Source organism: Peromyscus leucopus, chromosome X (genome assembly GCF_004664715.2).
Source record: "Peromyscus leucopus breed LL Stock chromosome X, UCI_PerLeu_2.1, whole genome shotgun sequence".
Classification (NCBI taxonomy): Eukaryota; Metazoa; Chordata; class Mammalia; order Rodentia; family Cricetidae; genus Peromyscus; species Peromyscus leucopus.
Genome location: NC_051083.1, coordinates 21,491,394 through 21,508,341, shown reverse-complemented (window position 1 = coordinate 21,508,341; position 16,948 = coordinate 21,491,394). Strand labels below are relative to the sequence as shown.

Here is a 16,948-nt window from a genome sequence, read left to right as displayed (position 1 = left end):
CCTTAATGATGGCAGTTGTTGCATCTGTTTTGAGGGTGGGCTGATGTCTCATGAGCTCATCAACAGCACTCCCCAGGTTGGATGCAGTATCCCCTTAAAGCAAAAAAAGGAAAAAAAAGTGTTTAGAGTAAGAAATATAGAGAGCCCATAAATTTTTGTGCCAACCTAACATGGAAAGAAACTCAACTGCTTGTTGTAACTTTCTAACACCACACATTCTTGAATGAATTCACATAAACCTTAATCCTCCAAATCATTGTGGAGGAGGAAAAGAGATCAGTCTAGCAAACTCCACTGTCAAGGTCTGAACTAGTCTTATAGAGAGATGAGTAGAAAAGAAACAAGCATAAACACCCTTTGGCTGTCTCTGAAGAATGATCATGACTAGTGGGCTGCAGTGATAGATCAAAGTACAAAATACATTGATTTATAAAATGGTGAGAGGGGGTATGGGTGTGGTTTGTTGTGTTGCCCCCTCACTATGTTGTCTAGGCTCTAGTCAAACCCCTGGGCTCAAGGCATTATCTCAACTCATCCTCCCAAATAAGAATTACTTTTGCAAACTACAGTATTTCTCTAACTCTTACTTTCTTGTTCCTCATCAATCTAGACTCAAACACACTGAGAAGAAAATCTAATTATCTATGACTAATTTTAGAGAAAATGAAAACATCTATCTGTTTACAACATTAGACTCCACATTTCTCACTTTTGTAGGCTAATTAGTGGACTTGGATATATATCATTGGTCCCTATACCTGTTTCTTACCAATATCAGGACAGTGAACTATTCAGAAGCATGGAAATACTATGAGGAGAGAGGCTAAGGATGAAGTATTCCTTCCTACCTGTAACAATAGAATATATGGTGATAATTCCCGTTAAGCTGAGCATACCTAGCCAGAGAAACGATGTGCAGTCAAGGAAAACTTTCCTTGTCAAAACCAACTTTCTATTATAAAATGAACAGTAGCAACTCACCAAGGGGATCAGAACTCCTCCTCCTCCGCATGGCTGGGAGGTAATCAGGAGATAGGAGAACTTTGAAGAGACGTTCAAATGGCTGACATTGTACAAAAGACTGAAGACCTCGGGCATTCAAGCAAAGTGCACTGAATACATTTGGGAGGGAACCAAGGACTTCCCTTGTAGCAGGAACCTGGAGAAGACAGAGGATTTGAATGTAACACATAAAAGGTCAAATGCATATTCAAGGAAAAGATATCTAGGGGAACCATGATGAGGAATAGGAATAGAAGAGATTTTGACAATCAGGTCCCAAATGGATTCAACAATACATACATACAAAAGAGATAATTTTTTTTTCACACAACTTAATTACTTGCTTAAGTATGTGGATGTATATCTTAAGGAAGGAATAGACATGGAGTACTGTTTATACAGTGGTAGAATGAACTCACATCTTTGATAAGCAGTGCATGCAGCATGACATCTGTCAGCCCATTGTCCTGGAGTGAGGACAACAGTGATGGCTCTTGAAATACAAACACAGTCACCACTTCAGTAGCTAAAAGCAAAGTTGAGGAAAAATAAGGGAAACTGAGACTCTTGATAGGTATAAAAGCAAATAAATAAGAAATAAAAAGCTTAAAACATACACATTCAATGTTTAACAATTTTATACTCTTGTGATTATGAAATGAAAACTAATACAACAGAATAAAGAAAATTCCAATAAAATATGAAGAATTTTAATAACTATCCTTTAAGATATTTTAACAGCACATATTAATAACTGGAGTTATCCTGTTATATAACTTGCTATTTTCACATGTAATTGGGAGTTTCCCCATCACCATAAACCATTCTTTTTCAATGCCTGTATAGTAGTCCATTAAATATATGTACCACTATGTATATAAATCATTCTTTTCTGTGAAAACTGATGTCTCTAAATTCATAACGACAAGTACTTAAGATGCAGGTTTTCTGGGGTAAATGCTAACTTAACTGATGCGTGTGGATAAAGTATTTTGCAGAAATATTATTTATTAAATTTAAATTGAAAATGTGATTACAAATACATATTAACAATATATATTATAATATACACACAAAATACTACTACTGCTTTAACACCCATAATATTTGGAAATGCGTACTGGAAGACTATCAGATTTTTGAAAATATGAGAATCTGACATAAGGTATACAAACAGTGCCTTTAAACTATCTAAGAACAAACCTGCTAATAGTGATATCTAACTCTGTAAAAACAAAAATCAAGTTTTCATGTAAGACAGTGAATTGACATGCTTATTTGCAATAAACAGCAGTGAAATAGCACATGTGTGAAAATTATTTGGGATCAACAGCTCCCTGTGGCATTTGGCATTCTTTTTTAAACATTTGCTTTTATTTATGTGTGTGTTTTGTCTGTCTAAGTATATGCCATGTGTGTGCAGGTACTCACAGAGACCAGAAGAGGGTGTTGAATCCCCTCAAGCTGGAGTTACAAATGGTTGTGAGCTACCTGAAGTCTAGTACTCTTAACCACTGAATACAATCAAGTGCTTTTAACCACTGAATACAATGTCTAAAGCCCGGCATTTGGGATTTTTTTTTTATTGGCTAAAGGTTCTGAAAAATCTAAGTCATTTTTTGGATTGTTTGTTTACTTTTACATAGCAAATTCAATCTTGACTCAACAGTTGATAATACCACAGAATATTTTCAATGTTTTTCAGAATTGATAGACTTTTTAATTTTATAATTGTCAGTGCTAAGAAGGCTATTTCTGTAAATACAAAGTACAAAATGTAAGAATGTTTAGGACAATTTTCAGGAATTGCTAGTAATTCTGTCCTAATCCCAAGTCCAAAATAATTTAACATTCTTTTATTAAACTCAGTAAGACAGCAACTAATACAGTAATTTTTTTTTGTTTTTGTCATGGGGTCTCATATAGTCTAGGATGACCCTAAATCCTCTTGCCACTACCTCCCAAACAACAGGATTACAGGAAAGAGCCACCATGCCCAGCCTCAAATATCAATTCAGATTATTGAACACAATCCAAACAAAACACCAATTTGACATTTGTATATCCTGAGGAATGATGGTCGGGAAACATTGACTTTTTTTTTTTTGCCATAATTAAACCATTGTTTTAGTAAGAGCAGAAAATTCAATACACAGTAAAATCATTGCAATTTGGAACTTACAGCAGTCTTAAATCTGAGACAAGTTGCCTCAGGCAGTTTTTATTAGCATTACATGATGTGATGTCATACAGTGTAAAGAGTGCATGACACATATTCAGAACCAAGGCTGTGGTGAAGCACTGTGAGGCAACATTGACATGTACTACCTGAACATCTTAGATTCAGTACACATTTGCTTTCAAATCACTGCCAACTTTTTGTGACTCTTACATTCCAGTTATGCAATTCCTTCCTAAGGGATTATGACCCGCAATTTAAGGAGCTGTGCCTTAACTGAGTACTCTTACTTTCCAATTTGGATAAACTCATATTATCCTTTCTCTTGGTTCCAGTGATCCACTGAGGCTTCCTTTCTAGTCATTTCAGATCTTAGGTCATTAAATTTTAGGCTAAATGCCCTAAGTTCTTCGTGTTGTTGGTCCTACTCAAACTCTAACCTTTGAAATGTGTCCTACTCACTAGACTCACTGCCCTTGGTAAGTATACTCACATCCTTTACAGTGGAAAATTGATTATATTGCATCCTTGTCTAAATGCACTAGCAAAACCCATGCATGTGTGATATAATTTTTTATTTTTAAATTTATTCTTCTCTCATACATTACATCCCAACCCAGTTTCCACTCCCCTCTAGGAGGAATCCTAGATCGATTCCTCCACCAGTTTCCTTTCAGAAAAGAGCAGTCCTCCCAAGGATATTAACACCGAACAATAACAAGCCTTTTTTGTAAACTGTGCTTTTTACCATGCTACTACCAACACTATTATAGTCCTCAGAATACACTGTCTCCTTTAGGATTCCCAGTGACACTGACTGATCAGATCACACAGCTGAGTCTGGGCATGGCCGTAAAAGAAGGAATTGTACATTGGATTCTTATCAAGGCAGAAGGACTAATATAGACATAATGGCCTGCTAAATGACATTCAGCTAAAACACCAAATGAACAATGGTTTCCTAAAAAGGTCCCAATTTTGCTCACTGCCTTAAGTTACCATGAACTCATAACTTTTAAGTGGCATTACATCCTAACAAAAAGTAACTTAAATTTCTTATTCTCCCTTTTTGGCCACAAAGGAAAAGATTTCGCACCAATGCATCTAAAGACCAAACAGACCATCACCCTTTTGATATGGAACATTCCATAGTGTACTGAAGCTTAGATTAAAAGAGAAAACAGAATGGGATCCACTGAAAATTAGGGTCTTCACCTGTCTAGACTATTCTGTATGTCTCAAGAAAGGTCTAACCTCAAATATTTTCTTAATGATAGAATTTAAAGGTCTGCTAACTCAAAATTCAATTTCATGGGAAACAGGTTTGTTGCTTGGTCAGACACCTAAAAACAGTTCTTCCCAAGAGGAAAAAAAATCTTAAAATTATTTTCTAGTAACAAGATATTTAATGGTAGCTCTAGATCTGTCTTACTCCAGAATACTGAAGAAGAGGTCCTTTTAAGATCTAGTATGACTGACACTAATTAAAATAATAAACACTTACTTACTCCAGCAATTACTGTTCAGTACTTGATTTCAAGTAACCTGACTATGCATCATTTGACTTACAATCTGAGATCAGGATTCTACTATTCAATTGCTAATCTTGGTAGATTCCTTTTGGCTCTTCTTGTTTGGGTCAGTTTTCCTTGAAAAATTCTTCTAGGTACTAGAGATGTAGCTTAGTTGGTAGAGTGTCTAGCATGAATCTAAGCCCAACCTGAATACAATTTATGAACTAGGTGTGATGATACATGCTTGTAATCCTAGCACTAAGGAGGCAGACTCCTGAGGATTAGAAATACAAGATCGCCAGGAGAGGTAGTGCACACCTTTAATCCCAGCAGTCTGGATGGCACAGGTAAGCGAATCTCTGTGAGTTCAAGGCCAGCCTGGTTTAATAATGAATTTCAGGACAGCCAGGAGTATTATAAGAGAAACCTTGTCTCAGAAAACAAAACACAAGATCATCCTATGCTACATAGCCAGTTTAAGGTCAGTCTAAAATAAGAGGTCACATCTCAAAAAAATTAAAAGCATTCTCAACCTTTTATGAAGACAAGAATACTACCTTCCATCACTTTAATAGTTTCAAAAGCAGAAAGACACATCAAGATTTGGTGGCTAGGCCGGGCGGTGGTGGCGCATGCCTTTAATCCCAGCAACTCGGGAGGAGAGGCAGGCGGATCTCAGTGAGTTCTAGGCCAGCCTGTGCTACCAAGTGAGTTCCAAGTGATGGGATTAAAGGAGTGTGCCACCACCGCCCGGCAGCTCTGGTTTTCTCTTGCCAACCAGTCCTGTACATCACTAATCCATAATCACTACTCATATCTACTTTCTTTGATTTCACAGTATCTATATAACACACCAGAATGCTAAACGTCCAGCAATAATAACAGGTTCCCTGCCATAGGTAACCACTTACACAACTTAGTCTGATTCTCTTGGAATTAAAAAGAGATTGTCAATCTCTTCAAGTTAAACAGTCTATTAATCACGACACCAACAATAGCCAGGCTACAGAAAATAATGTGAAGGGTAAGGTAGGCAATGAAAAGTTTAAGGGAGTTGGGGAGAGTAATGGAGAAACATTAAAGAGAATAAAAGTAAATATAAGAGTGAAGACAAAGAACCTGGGTTTGGGAACAGAGTAAGAAATGTCAATTCTTTATTTGGTGGGTTTCAGCATAAAATTACTATAAGACATTGTGACCTTCCAGTTGCTTCCTCATTAATTACCTCTTTGTGAATGCTACCTTTCTCAGACTCCTAACTAATTAAAAGCACACCAGAAATCCTCAACAACTGACAAAATCGTATAGTTGCTATGATGACTGATTAGAAAACAGACATTAAACTATGTTGGCATCACAAGGTAGTTTGTATCTTAAAGGGACCTCATGCTGCTATGGGTCAATAGATAAAAGGTATCTATAAACAGTAAATAACCAACACACCAAAACAGACAATTACATGACTAAAAGGGTCTCACACCCACAATGACTTTTTCAGCCATCTCCTACTCCAGGTGAAAGACTACTATATGCAGGGAATAACGCTAACAATTGCTACAATTATATTGGGTTGACTGTATCCATTTTGATCTTTCTCAAATTTATTGATAAGAAATTATGCTACCACTGGAATAGAATGTGCACAACCACTGATACTTGATTTAATCAAAGAGCTAAGTCTCATTTGCTGCCTGTGTCACCACAGTTCTCTAATCAATACTGAATGTGCTTATTTTCATTCAATCATATGTATTCTGTTTAAAACTTTCCCAAATGCTAGCTAGGCCTGTGGCCCAGGCCTGCAATCCTAGCTTCTCCGAAGGTGGAGGCAAGAGAATTTCAAGTAAAAAACTGATTGGACTTGAGTGAATTCAAGACTATTCTGGACAATTTACCGAGAATTCATCTGTTTAAAAAAAGGAAAATATAAATGAAGGTATAGCACAGTGGTAAGGCACTTGCCCAGCATGTGCTGTACCATCACCCTCACCTCCACTCTACTCTAACCCATCCCTCGCCCAAACTAAAGCAGCTACTACCTATATGTACTTGTTCCATTCCGAACTTACTTCTTCTAGAGTGCCACATTCTCATCCCCTAGCCTTTGACTTGTCTACCTATTCAAGTAACCCATTTTAAAAAAGTCATATCCTGTAGTGGGTAGATGTAGATATAACCAACAGTCTTATTAAAATAAGAAACACAGAGCCAATGTAAAAGAGAAAGCCGAGAGGTCAGAGCTCAGAGATAAAAATCTTACCTCCTGCAGAGCTACTTCCTGTTTGTCTGTGTTTAGTCTTTCTGTTCTGCCTTCTCATTGGTTGTAAACCCAACCACATGACTGCCTCATCACTGCCTGTAAGTACTGCCCTCCAGGTCTTAAAGGCGTATGTCTCCAATACTGGCTGTATCCCTGAACACACAGAAATCTACCTAGCTCTTCTAACCACCACGCTCTTGCTATGGCTCTAATAGCTCTGACCCCAGGGCAACTTTATTTATTAACATAAAATTAAAATCACATTTCAGTACAAATAAAATATCAACATAGGTAGCTGTTCCAGCTTTGACCTGAAACATTATCCCTAGAGTGTGGCAGCAAATAACTGTCACACCTGCCTATGACCTGCCCCTGGGGTGTGGCCTAGACCAGACACCTTAAGACCCGAGATGCGTACTGCTTGCTCTCTTGGCTCTTTGTGGGCTGTACGTTGGATTGCAGACCAAGTCAGAGTTCTCCAAAGAACTACGCTAGACCTCATCTCTCCCAGATCCTGTAGCTGATCCCTTAGTGGCTGTAAGTTACCCCTGAAATAAACCTCTTTTAATTACCAGAAAAACTATGTGGAATTGTCTCGCTAATTGACGTTATAATATCCAAAAATTACTTACAGTCCTACTCCCTGAACCTAACCTTGGGAGGAAAATGTCACCTAATCTGATGCAATTCTGTAAGAAAATTTCTTAACTGGATCAGAAAATTTCAACGTGAAATCTCTAACATCATGCTTAGTGGTAAAATAAGAGTATTTTCCCTTTTAAACTCACAAAGGACAAAGCAAAGAGGCTCTTTCCATTTCTTTCCAACCACTTCATCAGAAATCTTTGTGTATTAAGATGCGGAAAAGAAAAGCATAAAGGTAATAAACAAGGAAGACATTATTTGCAGATAACAAAACTATATAGAATTCTCTTAAGTAATCATTAACAAGTCACAAGATAGAAATATACAGACTCAATTGTTTCATCAGCAAATAAGCAAGAAAGCAGTTGTAATAGCTACAAATATCTAGACCACCCAAACTCTTGTGTGTTTGTAAAAATGCTTATTCCACTAGGTTCAAAGAATCTGCCACTTCTACATCTCCCACTAAATTCCTTTATAGAATTCTCCTTTATAGAATTCTAAGTGGAGTTCCAATTTGCTTTTGTGATGCCGGAGTGGGATGGAACCAACCGATTTGTCAAATTGCCAGAAATACTTTAGTACTGAGCTACATTCCCAGCTTTTAAGGAGTTCTAAAAGCTCTTATGTAGAGCAGGCTGCCGTTGAACTCAGAGATCTGGCTGACTTTTGCCTCCAAATGGGAAGATTATATGTATAATGTTCATTCAGCCTAGACCCAACTATCAATTCTACTTACCTAGGAGAAAGAGTGATGGGCCATAGTATTCTGCATTGCTGATGATGTGTTTCAAAGAGGTAGGCAAAGAACCATCCATTACTAAGAGAAATATGTACAAAGACTATGATCAGTCTGGGAGATGAGGATCAAGGGTGGTAGGTAGCAGTATGTTAACCATGGTAAATAAATCTCACACCCCTCTCCCAACACTTTATTTTATTCATGCAGTAAGCTTAAACAGTGGCCCAAAATAAGAAATATGGAGACTATGAGGGGAAAAAATGGAAATAGGACAGAAGTGAACAGAGGGCAAAGCTGGGAAAAGTGTAAATAACCATGTCGAAGGAACGTGGTATCAAAGGGTAAACATAAGGAAAACATGAAAAAGAAAAATCTTGATAATCAAGTGGTCTTAGAAAGCAGTATACAGAATCAAAATACCATGCCGTATGCCATCTGAGAAAGCAGGATCTTGAATGGCCTTCTTGAGGAAATTCAACATGGACTTGAGAAGTGCTGCTCGTTGTGGAATACACTGGACTCCTGACACAGGAGAAAGGTAAAAGTATCATACTGGGTTCACAATTAAATCACAGTAAATAGGCACACGATACACGTATTAAGAGACCCATCTATATGCACTAAAGCAAAACTAGCAGACATTTAAAGTGAGATCTCTGGGACATTGGAAAGAGTATTTTGAAAGTAGAAATTAAATCACCAAGGATGGCACAAGACCAGTATTAAAATTAGAGACCTAAAGGTTAAAAAAAAAAAAAGGATATATTATAAAGTAAAAAAGATTCAACTTCCAAATTCACTCTGTTCCTCTTTTGGATATTATCTGCACTCCAAAATGTCTGTTTTGATATTCAATGTGTGAACTGCCAGAAAACAATAAAATGTTACAAGACATGTTCTTATAAGATAACCTCAAGTGTACCATTAAGTGCCTCCTAAAGCTCTCTTCTTCACTAGTTTAATAAGTAAGTCAGTGTGAAAGACTGTGTATCTATGTGTCTACGCACCAGGACGGGGTCCAGGGCCAGGGCCAAGGCCAGGGCCAGGGCCAGGACCAGGGCCAGGACCCGGGCCAGGACCCGGGCCAGGACCCGGGCCAGGGCCAGAGATGCTAGTGCTGCTGTTGGAACTTGATGCCCTTAATTCAACCTCCAGCCGGTGCTCCATAGTTAAGGACGAGCCTGGACTGCTTTCCATAGTTACATCTGCAACTAAAGTACAAGTTATGATAAAGAAACTAATTAGAATAAAAGGTACTAAGAAAAGAAAGATTTCTGAGAAAACTTCTTCCACCAAGGTGAGATGAACGATGCAAAACATGCAACTTTGTATATTACTGGTAGGTGGTAAGTAGTAAGTAGAGCCTATTAAAAGAGGTTAATTAACACTGAAAGTTTAATCTCAGTGCTCATAGGAAAGGATGTCTATGACATAATGAACAATGCAAGTGTCTTTCTGTTCTAAAACCTATATGCATGTAAATGTGAACATGGAAAGGATATTAACAAGGCTGGAAGGAGCCACATCAAACTAATACCTATATAGGAGGGTTAGAAGTGAGCATTAACATTTACTTTACACTCTTGAATAAAATAATTTTAATTGTGTAAAAGCAAATACTTATTCTTTTTAATTTATGAAATGTAATAAGATCCCTTTTAGTGTTTACATTTTGAAATATATTCTTCAACTCATTTTTATACATGTATGTACCTACTTAAAAAGTAAGCACAAACTCAAAACTGTGTAACCGTCTTTACACTGAATATACACTTTCATTAGGAATACAACACAAGCACTTAGTTTCAAATACTTGTTTCCTGGCCACCAGTTGACAAACTTAACTGAATCAAGCATTTCAGATGTTGACAGATTCTTTACCAAGCACTTACTGTTTTGTTTATTAAATTGACAATTACTGGCTTACAGTGGATAGTCAATTATTACTTATCAGCAGTTAATAGAGAACACATTTTACTCAACACTTTGGGATCTCACCTGTGAACTTATATGTCGGCTTGTTCACAATAAAACAGAAACTGGGCAAAAGGGTTTCTAGGGACAACAACATGCACAGATAAATGTGCCCGAAAACAAAGTCAGAAAAAAGGAACAGTATACCAAGATTTATTGTTCTAATATCTTTAGCATAAGAATAATAGATAATAATAGATATATGCAATGATAAGCTGGGTCATTAAGACAAGACTACTGTAATTTTAAGAAAAGTATTTGGGGGACCAGTTTTTATTCTATAATTAAGTATATATTGGGAGAGGGTTGGAATTGTTAAGACACACAACACAACTGAAAACTAAGATGATCTGGTTTTGTATTTCTGACCTTATGACCTTAATCCCTAAACAATAACCACTTCAAGTATCCTATCTTTTCTATAAAGTATTCAGAAACAGTTTTTCAAGGTCCCACTTAAGAGTTTATAGTCTTCATGTAATTTATCAAGCATATATTAAACACCCAGGATATATGGAGCTGCAGTAGACAATATTCTGACTCTGGGGAACTTAAGCTTTTGTAGTATGAATAATATAATAAACCAACACATTAAGAAATATCAATTATTAAGTGATTGATTTGTAGTGACTTTAGTGGTCTACTGCAACTCTACCATCTGCTTTACCTCCCAGTTCTATTTCAAACAATTAATCACTTATATAAAAAAATGTTGAAATTAACCAGAGTACCTCATAATTTATGAGGAAGAATTAAAATTGAAGTAGGATAATAAAAAGTCTCATACAAAAAAATATGACTTAATAATTTGTTAATTACCATCCATATCAGTTTCCATTTCTTCTCCTTCTTGGGTGGTACTAGGTCTCTGGATCTTTGGCTTGATCACAAATGGACATTCTTTTCGGCACAAATCTACTTCATGCTATAATCAAGGAGAAAATATTTAAAAAATCCTATACATTACAGGGATTAAAATAGTGTAATTAAAGAATATCAATCAATTATGAACTCAGTTTCTAGAAACATTAAAGAGATAAGATGGTTACTTAGGGTACTTAGCACTCCTACACTCTGCACTCATTGGAATTCTAAGAAGTCTATGCAAAAGGATCCTTAGACAATTATACCTCAAGTCTATAGATGAAGATAGAAAGACCACTATGAGATTGAAAAGCTGCCATATCCAGGTTCGTAATGAGGTCAACCACTCTGACAGCTCTGGTGACAAATGTTATCTGGTCCTGTTCATCACCAAGAAACTTTATGACCTACAAGGAAGAGAGAGGCAAAATTACTAAAATGTGAGAGCTATAAAAAAAAAATCTGTATTCCTTTGCAAAAATAAAGTATGGGAGTCCCTGTGAGATAGCATAGTATGAAAGGGGAGGAAAAGGACACATGCCTGATACATTGTGCTTATCAAATAATAGTGCTATAATTTCAAAGACTGGAGTTCGACCTCCTGTGAGGCCACATGGACAATTCATTAATAGGATTAAATAAAATTTCTGGTAAATTTAATGCAAGCAAGATCCACTGTCCCAAAATACCAACTAACCAACCAAATAAAACAAAACAAAGCCTATTAATATAAAAGCAAAACTTTACAAGTGCCTTTTTTCCCCCTTAGTGTCATACTTAATGTCATGGTAACATGTGGACCATCAAATTGTGCTGGATTATAAAAATACCTTAATATTGACAATGGATACATTTCTGGTTTTTTTGTTTTGTTTTAAAGATGTATTTATTATGTATACAGTGTTCTGACTGCATGCCAGAAGAGGGCATCAGATCTCATTATAGATGGTTGTAAGCCACCATGTAGATGCTGGGATATTGAACTCAGGAACTCTGAAGAGCAGCAGTGCTCTTAACCTGAGCCATCAGATACATTTTTGTTAATGTGGTAACTCAAAAGTATAACTCTTTTAGGATAAGCTTTCTATGCTATCTCCTCACTATAAAACATTTAGAGGCTGGAGAGATGGCTCAGCAGTTAAGAACACTATCTGTTCTTCCAGAGGTCCTGAGTTCAATTCCCAGCAACCACATGGTGGCTCCCAACCATCTGTAATGAGATCTGGCGCCCTCTTCTGGCCTGCAGTCATAAATGCTGTATACATAATAAATAAATCTTTAAAAAAGGGAGGGAGGGAGGGAGGGAGGGAGGGAGGAGGAGGGAGGGAGGGAGGGAGGGAGGGAGGGAAGGAAGGAAGGAAGGAAGGAAGGAAGGAAGGAAGGAAGGAAGGAAGGAAGGAAGGAAGGAAGGAAGGAAGGAAGGATTGATTTAAAACCTGTACTCTTAGCTATTTTCCCACAAATATATTGGAAAAGAAAATAGAGTACCTTTAATAAGGCTTCCATCATTCCACAGGAGACCAATGCTTCGCCACCAGCATCATAGCTGGCCAGGTGGTACAAAAAGGAGAAGAGGGCAGTAGCAAACTGGTGGGGGTATGGGTCCATGGAAGGATCTAAAAAGGAAATTGGGAGAGGTATAGAAAATGTATTAAGCTAGCAGGTTGTTAAAACAATGAAAATGTCAAGGTCCTCTTGTTACTGGGATAAATAATCACCACCTAACCTACCAATCATGGCCTGGATGCAGTTCCGCACAAGGACAGGCAAAAATCCATGGTAGGAGGCAGTTCCAGTACAGTCAATAATACTGCTGAGCTTGGGAGTTCTCTCCAAATGCACAATTGATGTCAATGTTCGTAAAGAAGCAGCTTTAATTTCCTATGAGAGTACAAAACAAACAAGTGTCAAAACTACATTGGATAACTGAACTAAGGCACAAATATCTCAAAATCAAAATTTAAGTAGTTTTACTGAAAAATGCTTGAGGAGACAGATGTCTATGGAGAGTAACACTGAAAATCTGGCATTTATTAATTTCACAGTTTAATATTCAAATAGAAAAAAGCAAAAGGCCTAAGTTTCCTTCCTGGGGCATTTCTCAATTCTTCAGGAAAAAGAGGCAGATAAGTATGACCTTGATATGTAGACATTATTAATACATACTTACCATAAGCTGCTTATCTGTTATTTGAAGGACATCTACCAACTCCTCTATCAACCCATTATACAAGATACTGTTTGCTGACTCTTGCAAGGCATTGGAATAGACTGCAAAAGAGAAGCAAAGACTTTGGCAGAAATGCAGTTATTAAGCCACCATTGGATAAGAAGACACCTTCCAATCAGCATGGAAGGCTAAAATCGCTAAATTATAACAGATTGTGGTAAGATCTAGCCTACTCATTTATTTATTTCCTTACTAAAATTATCAGGTGTCTTAAGGAAGAATTTTGGGGGAGTTTTGTAGGAAAGGATATCATTTTTCTAACATCACTACTTGATAGAACTATGACTATGTTTTGGATATAGGTATAGTCTTTTATTTTAGCTTCTTCCTTTACTTGTTTTCACCATAAATGCTTTTATAATAAAGAATTTTTATAAACTGTAGTAGACTAAATCATAACTTTGTGTAAATAATGTGTATACTATAGCCAGGCATAAAGGCATACATCTTGAATCGCAGAGTTTAAGGACAGCCTGTTCTACCCATTGAGTTCCAGGACACCAAGAAACACATGGTAAGACCCTGTGTCTCAAAAACGCACATAATCCACTTTTGCTAAATTGTACACTGAGGTGAGAGTGGACATACACTCAGAAGTAAAAACTGGCTGAGATGTGAGCACGTACATTTAAGTTTTTAATAAATGTTTCTGGGTAATATGCCAGATGTTATATTAGGCATAGCCACAAACACAAGAGAAAGGATTCAGGGCAAGGTTCTTAGCTTTAAGAGTAGGTAAGCAAGAGCTAAATGAAGATAGGTAGTAGCCGCCATTGTTTGTGCTTTTATACCTTATAACATGCCTAGCATGTGACAGGTTGATTTCCAAGCTTTCTTTCAATTCTTAAAATAGCTCATAAATACTGTTCCAATGTAAAGTACTGAAGTTAACTGAAAGAATACCAAGTGAGGCTATATAATCTTCAGTGGTGAAAGCCTAAAAACTGTGATTTCCACAAAAAGATGAAGTTATACCATTTTGCAGGAAAGTGGATGCAAGTCTTGACAAGTAACATGTTTCCTCTCATTCGTGTGTGACAGACTTTAGATATAATCACTTATGTACTGATGACCTCATAGTAGAAAGTGAAACTGTCTAGGGAATAGATAGAGATGAAACTGGCCGAGAAGAGCAGTGGGCTATGATAGGGATTACACACTCAAAGTACATTATATGCTTCCATGAAATCCTGCATAGTTTAAAAAAAAAACTGTGTTTTCCAACCTACAATACCACAGTGAAAGGACAGAGTATTTACCATTTAATTATTTTCAGAATTCAAACATACACATCTGAAGGGAGGGGAGAATTAGAAGAGAACTATCAATAGAAGGGTATTGACCAGTGAGGTGACTCTAAGTATACATTTTTTTTAAAAGATGATGACAACTAAGGCCATGTGACACGACAATAAAGGCATAAGTTTTTCTTGTACACGAAGTAGCTCAAGAACGATAAATGACTACAGCAAACACCAGGAATATGAGTAATTTTATAATTTAGGTTGACATAATAAAGCCTGATTAACAATAAAGACAGATGAACGATGAAGTTTATTAGAAATCAAGTTCAAACTGCCTAATTAGAATCAGTTAATTAGTGTTTCCTTACCTAATATAGATATTGCATGTAGTCTGGCCTGAACAGCTTGTAATCGCTTCCTGTGATTAGAAAAGCCATGGGCCAGCCTTATATGAGTAAATAACAGCATCTGTAGGAATATAGAACTTATATTAGAAAATCATTACAAAGAGTTTTTTGTTGTTTCTGGGGTGGGAGCTTTTATCTTTTAGGCTGCTTGGCAAAATGTCTTGATGCTATTTGCTAGGATATCAAACTGAACTAATATTACCTATAATGAGATTAGTTGACAAACCAAGAGTGACAAAACAGGGACACCGAGTCTCGTAATATTTCAAGGTAAGCCAAGAACTATGACTATATTGATAGACAATAATCTAGTAGAAATTCTAATTTAAAAAAAATTAAAATCTGACAACTGCCAAAAAGAACAGAACAATATAACACAATTAAGTTCTCCTAAATGTATCCAAAATTCAGAAAGCTATCACCACAACTAGATAATCACTTGAGTTGGCCTGCAAGTCATGTTTCCAAACTCTCATAAGGTACTAGAACTTAGTGTTAAGCATAGGAGAGGAAACAACTAGGTAGCTTATTTACCAGGCTGAACTCAGACGTACATCAATTTTGCTCTATCTTCTGCTTCCCCAACACATATTATGTATTTCGAAAACCACCATATGCTGGGGGTGTTTTTTCAGACATATCATACCTGCTTATCCTTGGGAATGCTGTACATTTTGGTAAGAGATTCCATTATTTCAGAAGGGCTTTCTGAAATCTGTATTAGAAAAAAAAAATATTAGGAACAAAATGTCAACCAAAAATTAACCACCAGTTGTCAAAGAATCCTCTTACCTTGTCAAGTTGTTCTATGTGAATATAATGTAGTGTATTACTAGTTGTCTGAAAGTAAAAAGTTAAAAGAGCCATTAGGGGTCACGAAATACCCTTTAAGAGTCACCTGAGAACAAAATGCCATTCTACATTTAAGCCAACCTCTTTAAAAATCAAGGTAATTTCAAACTCATCCAAAGGATCTACTTTCCACATGTAAGAGTCTTTGGTAATTTCTTCGAAACCACTACTGTTTATATTCTGTGTTCCTTTTTAATCCTTTCCTAAAAGTCTCCACAATCTCAATATTCATAACAAAGATTAAATCTGTAAGAATTTTTTCTCAAAAAACAAAAAAGAATTATTTCTCATTTTTTTTTTTGTTTTGTTTTGTTTTTCGAGACATGGTTTCTCTGTGTAGCTTTGCGCCTTTCCTGGAACTCACTTGGTAGCCCAGGCTGGCCTTGAACTCACAGAGATCCGCCTGGCTCTGCCTCCCGAGGGCTGGGATTAAAGGCGTGCGCCACCACCGCCCAGCTATTTCTCATATTTTAAAAACAACTTTAATATAAAAAATTATTTAATTTATAAGTGGAAGTTCTGATTCATTAGTGAATTTCTAAACCAAACAGAATCTTAACAGCTCACTTAGGAATATGGAACAACCACATCATTTAAGCAAGACTTTACAGGCAACATACAGAGCTTCTTACAGGCAGGCATAAATATAGAAACCTAAAAGACAACTATCTGAGACTAGGAGAGCAAAATACACAAGTATGGTAGTGCCCAATAAAAGGGACTCTGTCTTTTGGAAGGTTCTAACACAAAACCTAATCATGAATGTGAGAGGTAGGCATATAATTAGCTTTTTCTTGAAAAGCTTCTTAGGTGTACATTTAGCTTCATAGGACAGTGATATAGGTTAAAACATTCCCTCATTTAAACTAAGAGATTCTATAAACAACCAAACAGACTCACCCTCTTCTCAATTTTGACCTCAGCTCCGGGGTCTGCATAAAATTCAAAGTGTAGTGTGGTTGCGCTTGGTGGATATTTCTGGGTATCAAAGAGAAAAATCAGACATTGAGCTTGAATTGATTTTAGACAACATAG

General features: G+C 36.7%; 1 protein-coding gene across 22 annotated transcripts in view; it reads right to left on the bottom strand.

The window, feature by feature from the left end:
* The window catches only part of Huwe1 (HECT, UBA and WWE domain containing E3 ubiquitin protein ligase 1), a 152,911-nt gene that overhangs the window by 75,733 nt on the left and 60,230 nt on the right, over positions 1 to 16,948 (bottom strand). For 18 of the 22 annotated variants that reach the window (XM_028883477.2, XM_028883484.2, XM_028883478.1 and 15 more), the window contains 15 exons: positions 16,814 to 16,891; positions 15,854 to 15,901; positions 15,708 to 15,776; positions 15,023 to 15,122; positions 13,351 to 13,451; positions 12,911 to 13,061; positions 12,669 to 12,796; positions 11,447 to 11,587; positions 11,136 to 11,241; positions 9,350 to 9,553; positions 8,763 to 8,864; positions 8,340 to 8,420; positions 1,422 to 1,528; positions 982 to 1,159; positions 2 to 93 (listed from right to left, as the gene is read on the bottom strand). In XM_028883477.2, the coding sequence (XP_028739310.1) occupies positions 2 to 93; positions 982 to 1,159; positions 1,422 to 1,528; positions 8,340 to 8,420; positions 8,763 to 8,864; positions 9,350 to 9,553; positions 11,136 to 11,241; positions 11,447 to 11,587; positions 12,669 to 12,796; positions 12,911 to 13,061; positions 13,351 to 13,451; positions 15,023 to 15,122; positions 15,708 to 15,776; positions 15,854 to 15,901; positions 16,814 to 16,891 (1,686 nt within the window). The remainder of the gene's footprint in view (position 1; positions 94 to 981; positions 1,160 to 1,421; positions 1,529 to 8,339; positions 8,421 to 8,762; positions 8,865 to 9,349; positions 9,554 to 11,135; positions 11,242 to 11,446; positions 11,588 to 12,668; positions 12,797 to 12,910; positions 13,062 to 13,350; positions 13,452 to 15,022; positions 15,123 to 15,707; positions 15,777 to 15,853; positions 15,902 to 16,813; positions 16,892 to 16,948) is intronic. The other 4 variants (XM_028883502.2, XM_028883495.2, XM_028883496.2 and 1 more) reach the window with 1 other exon arrangement.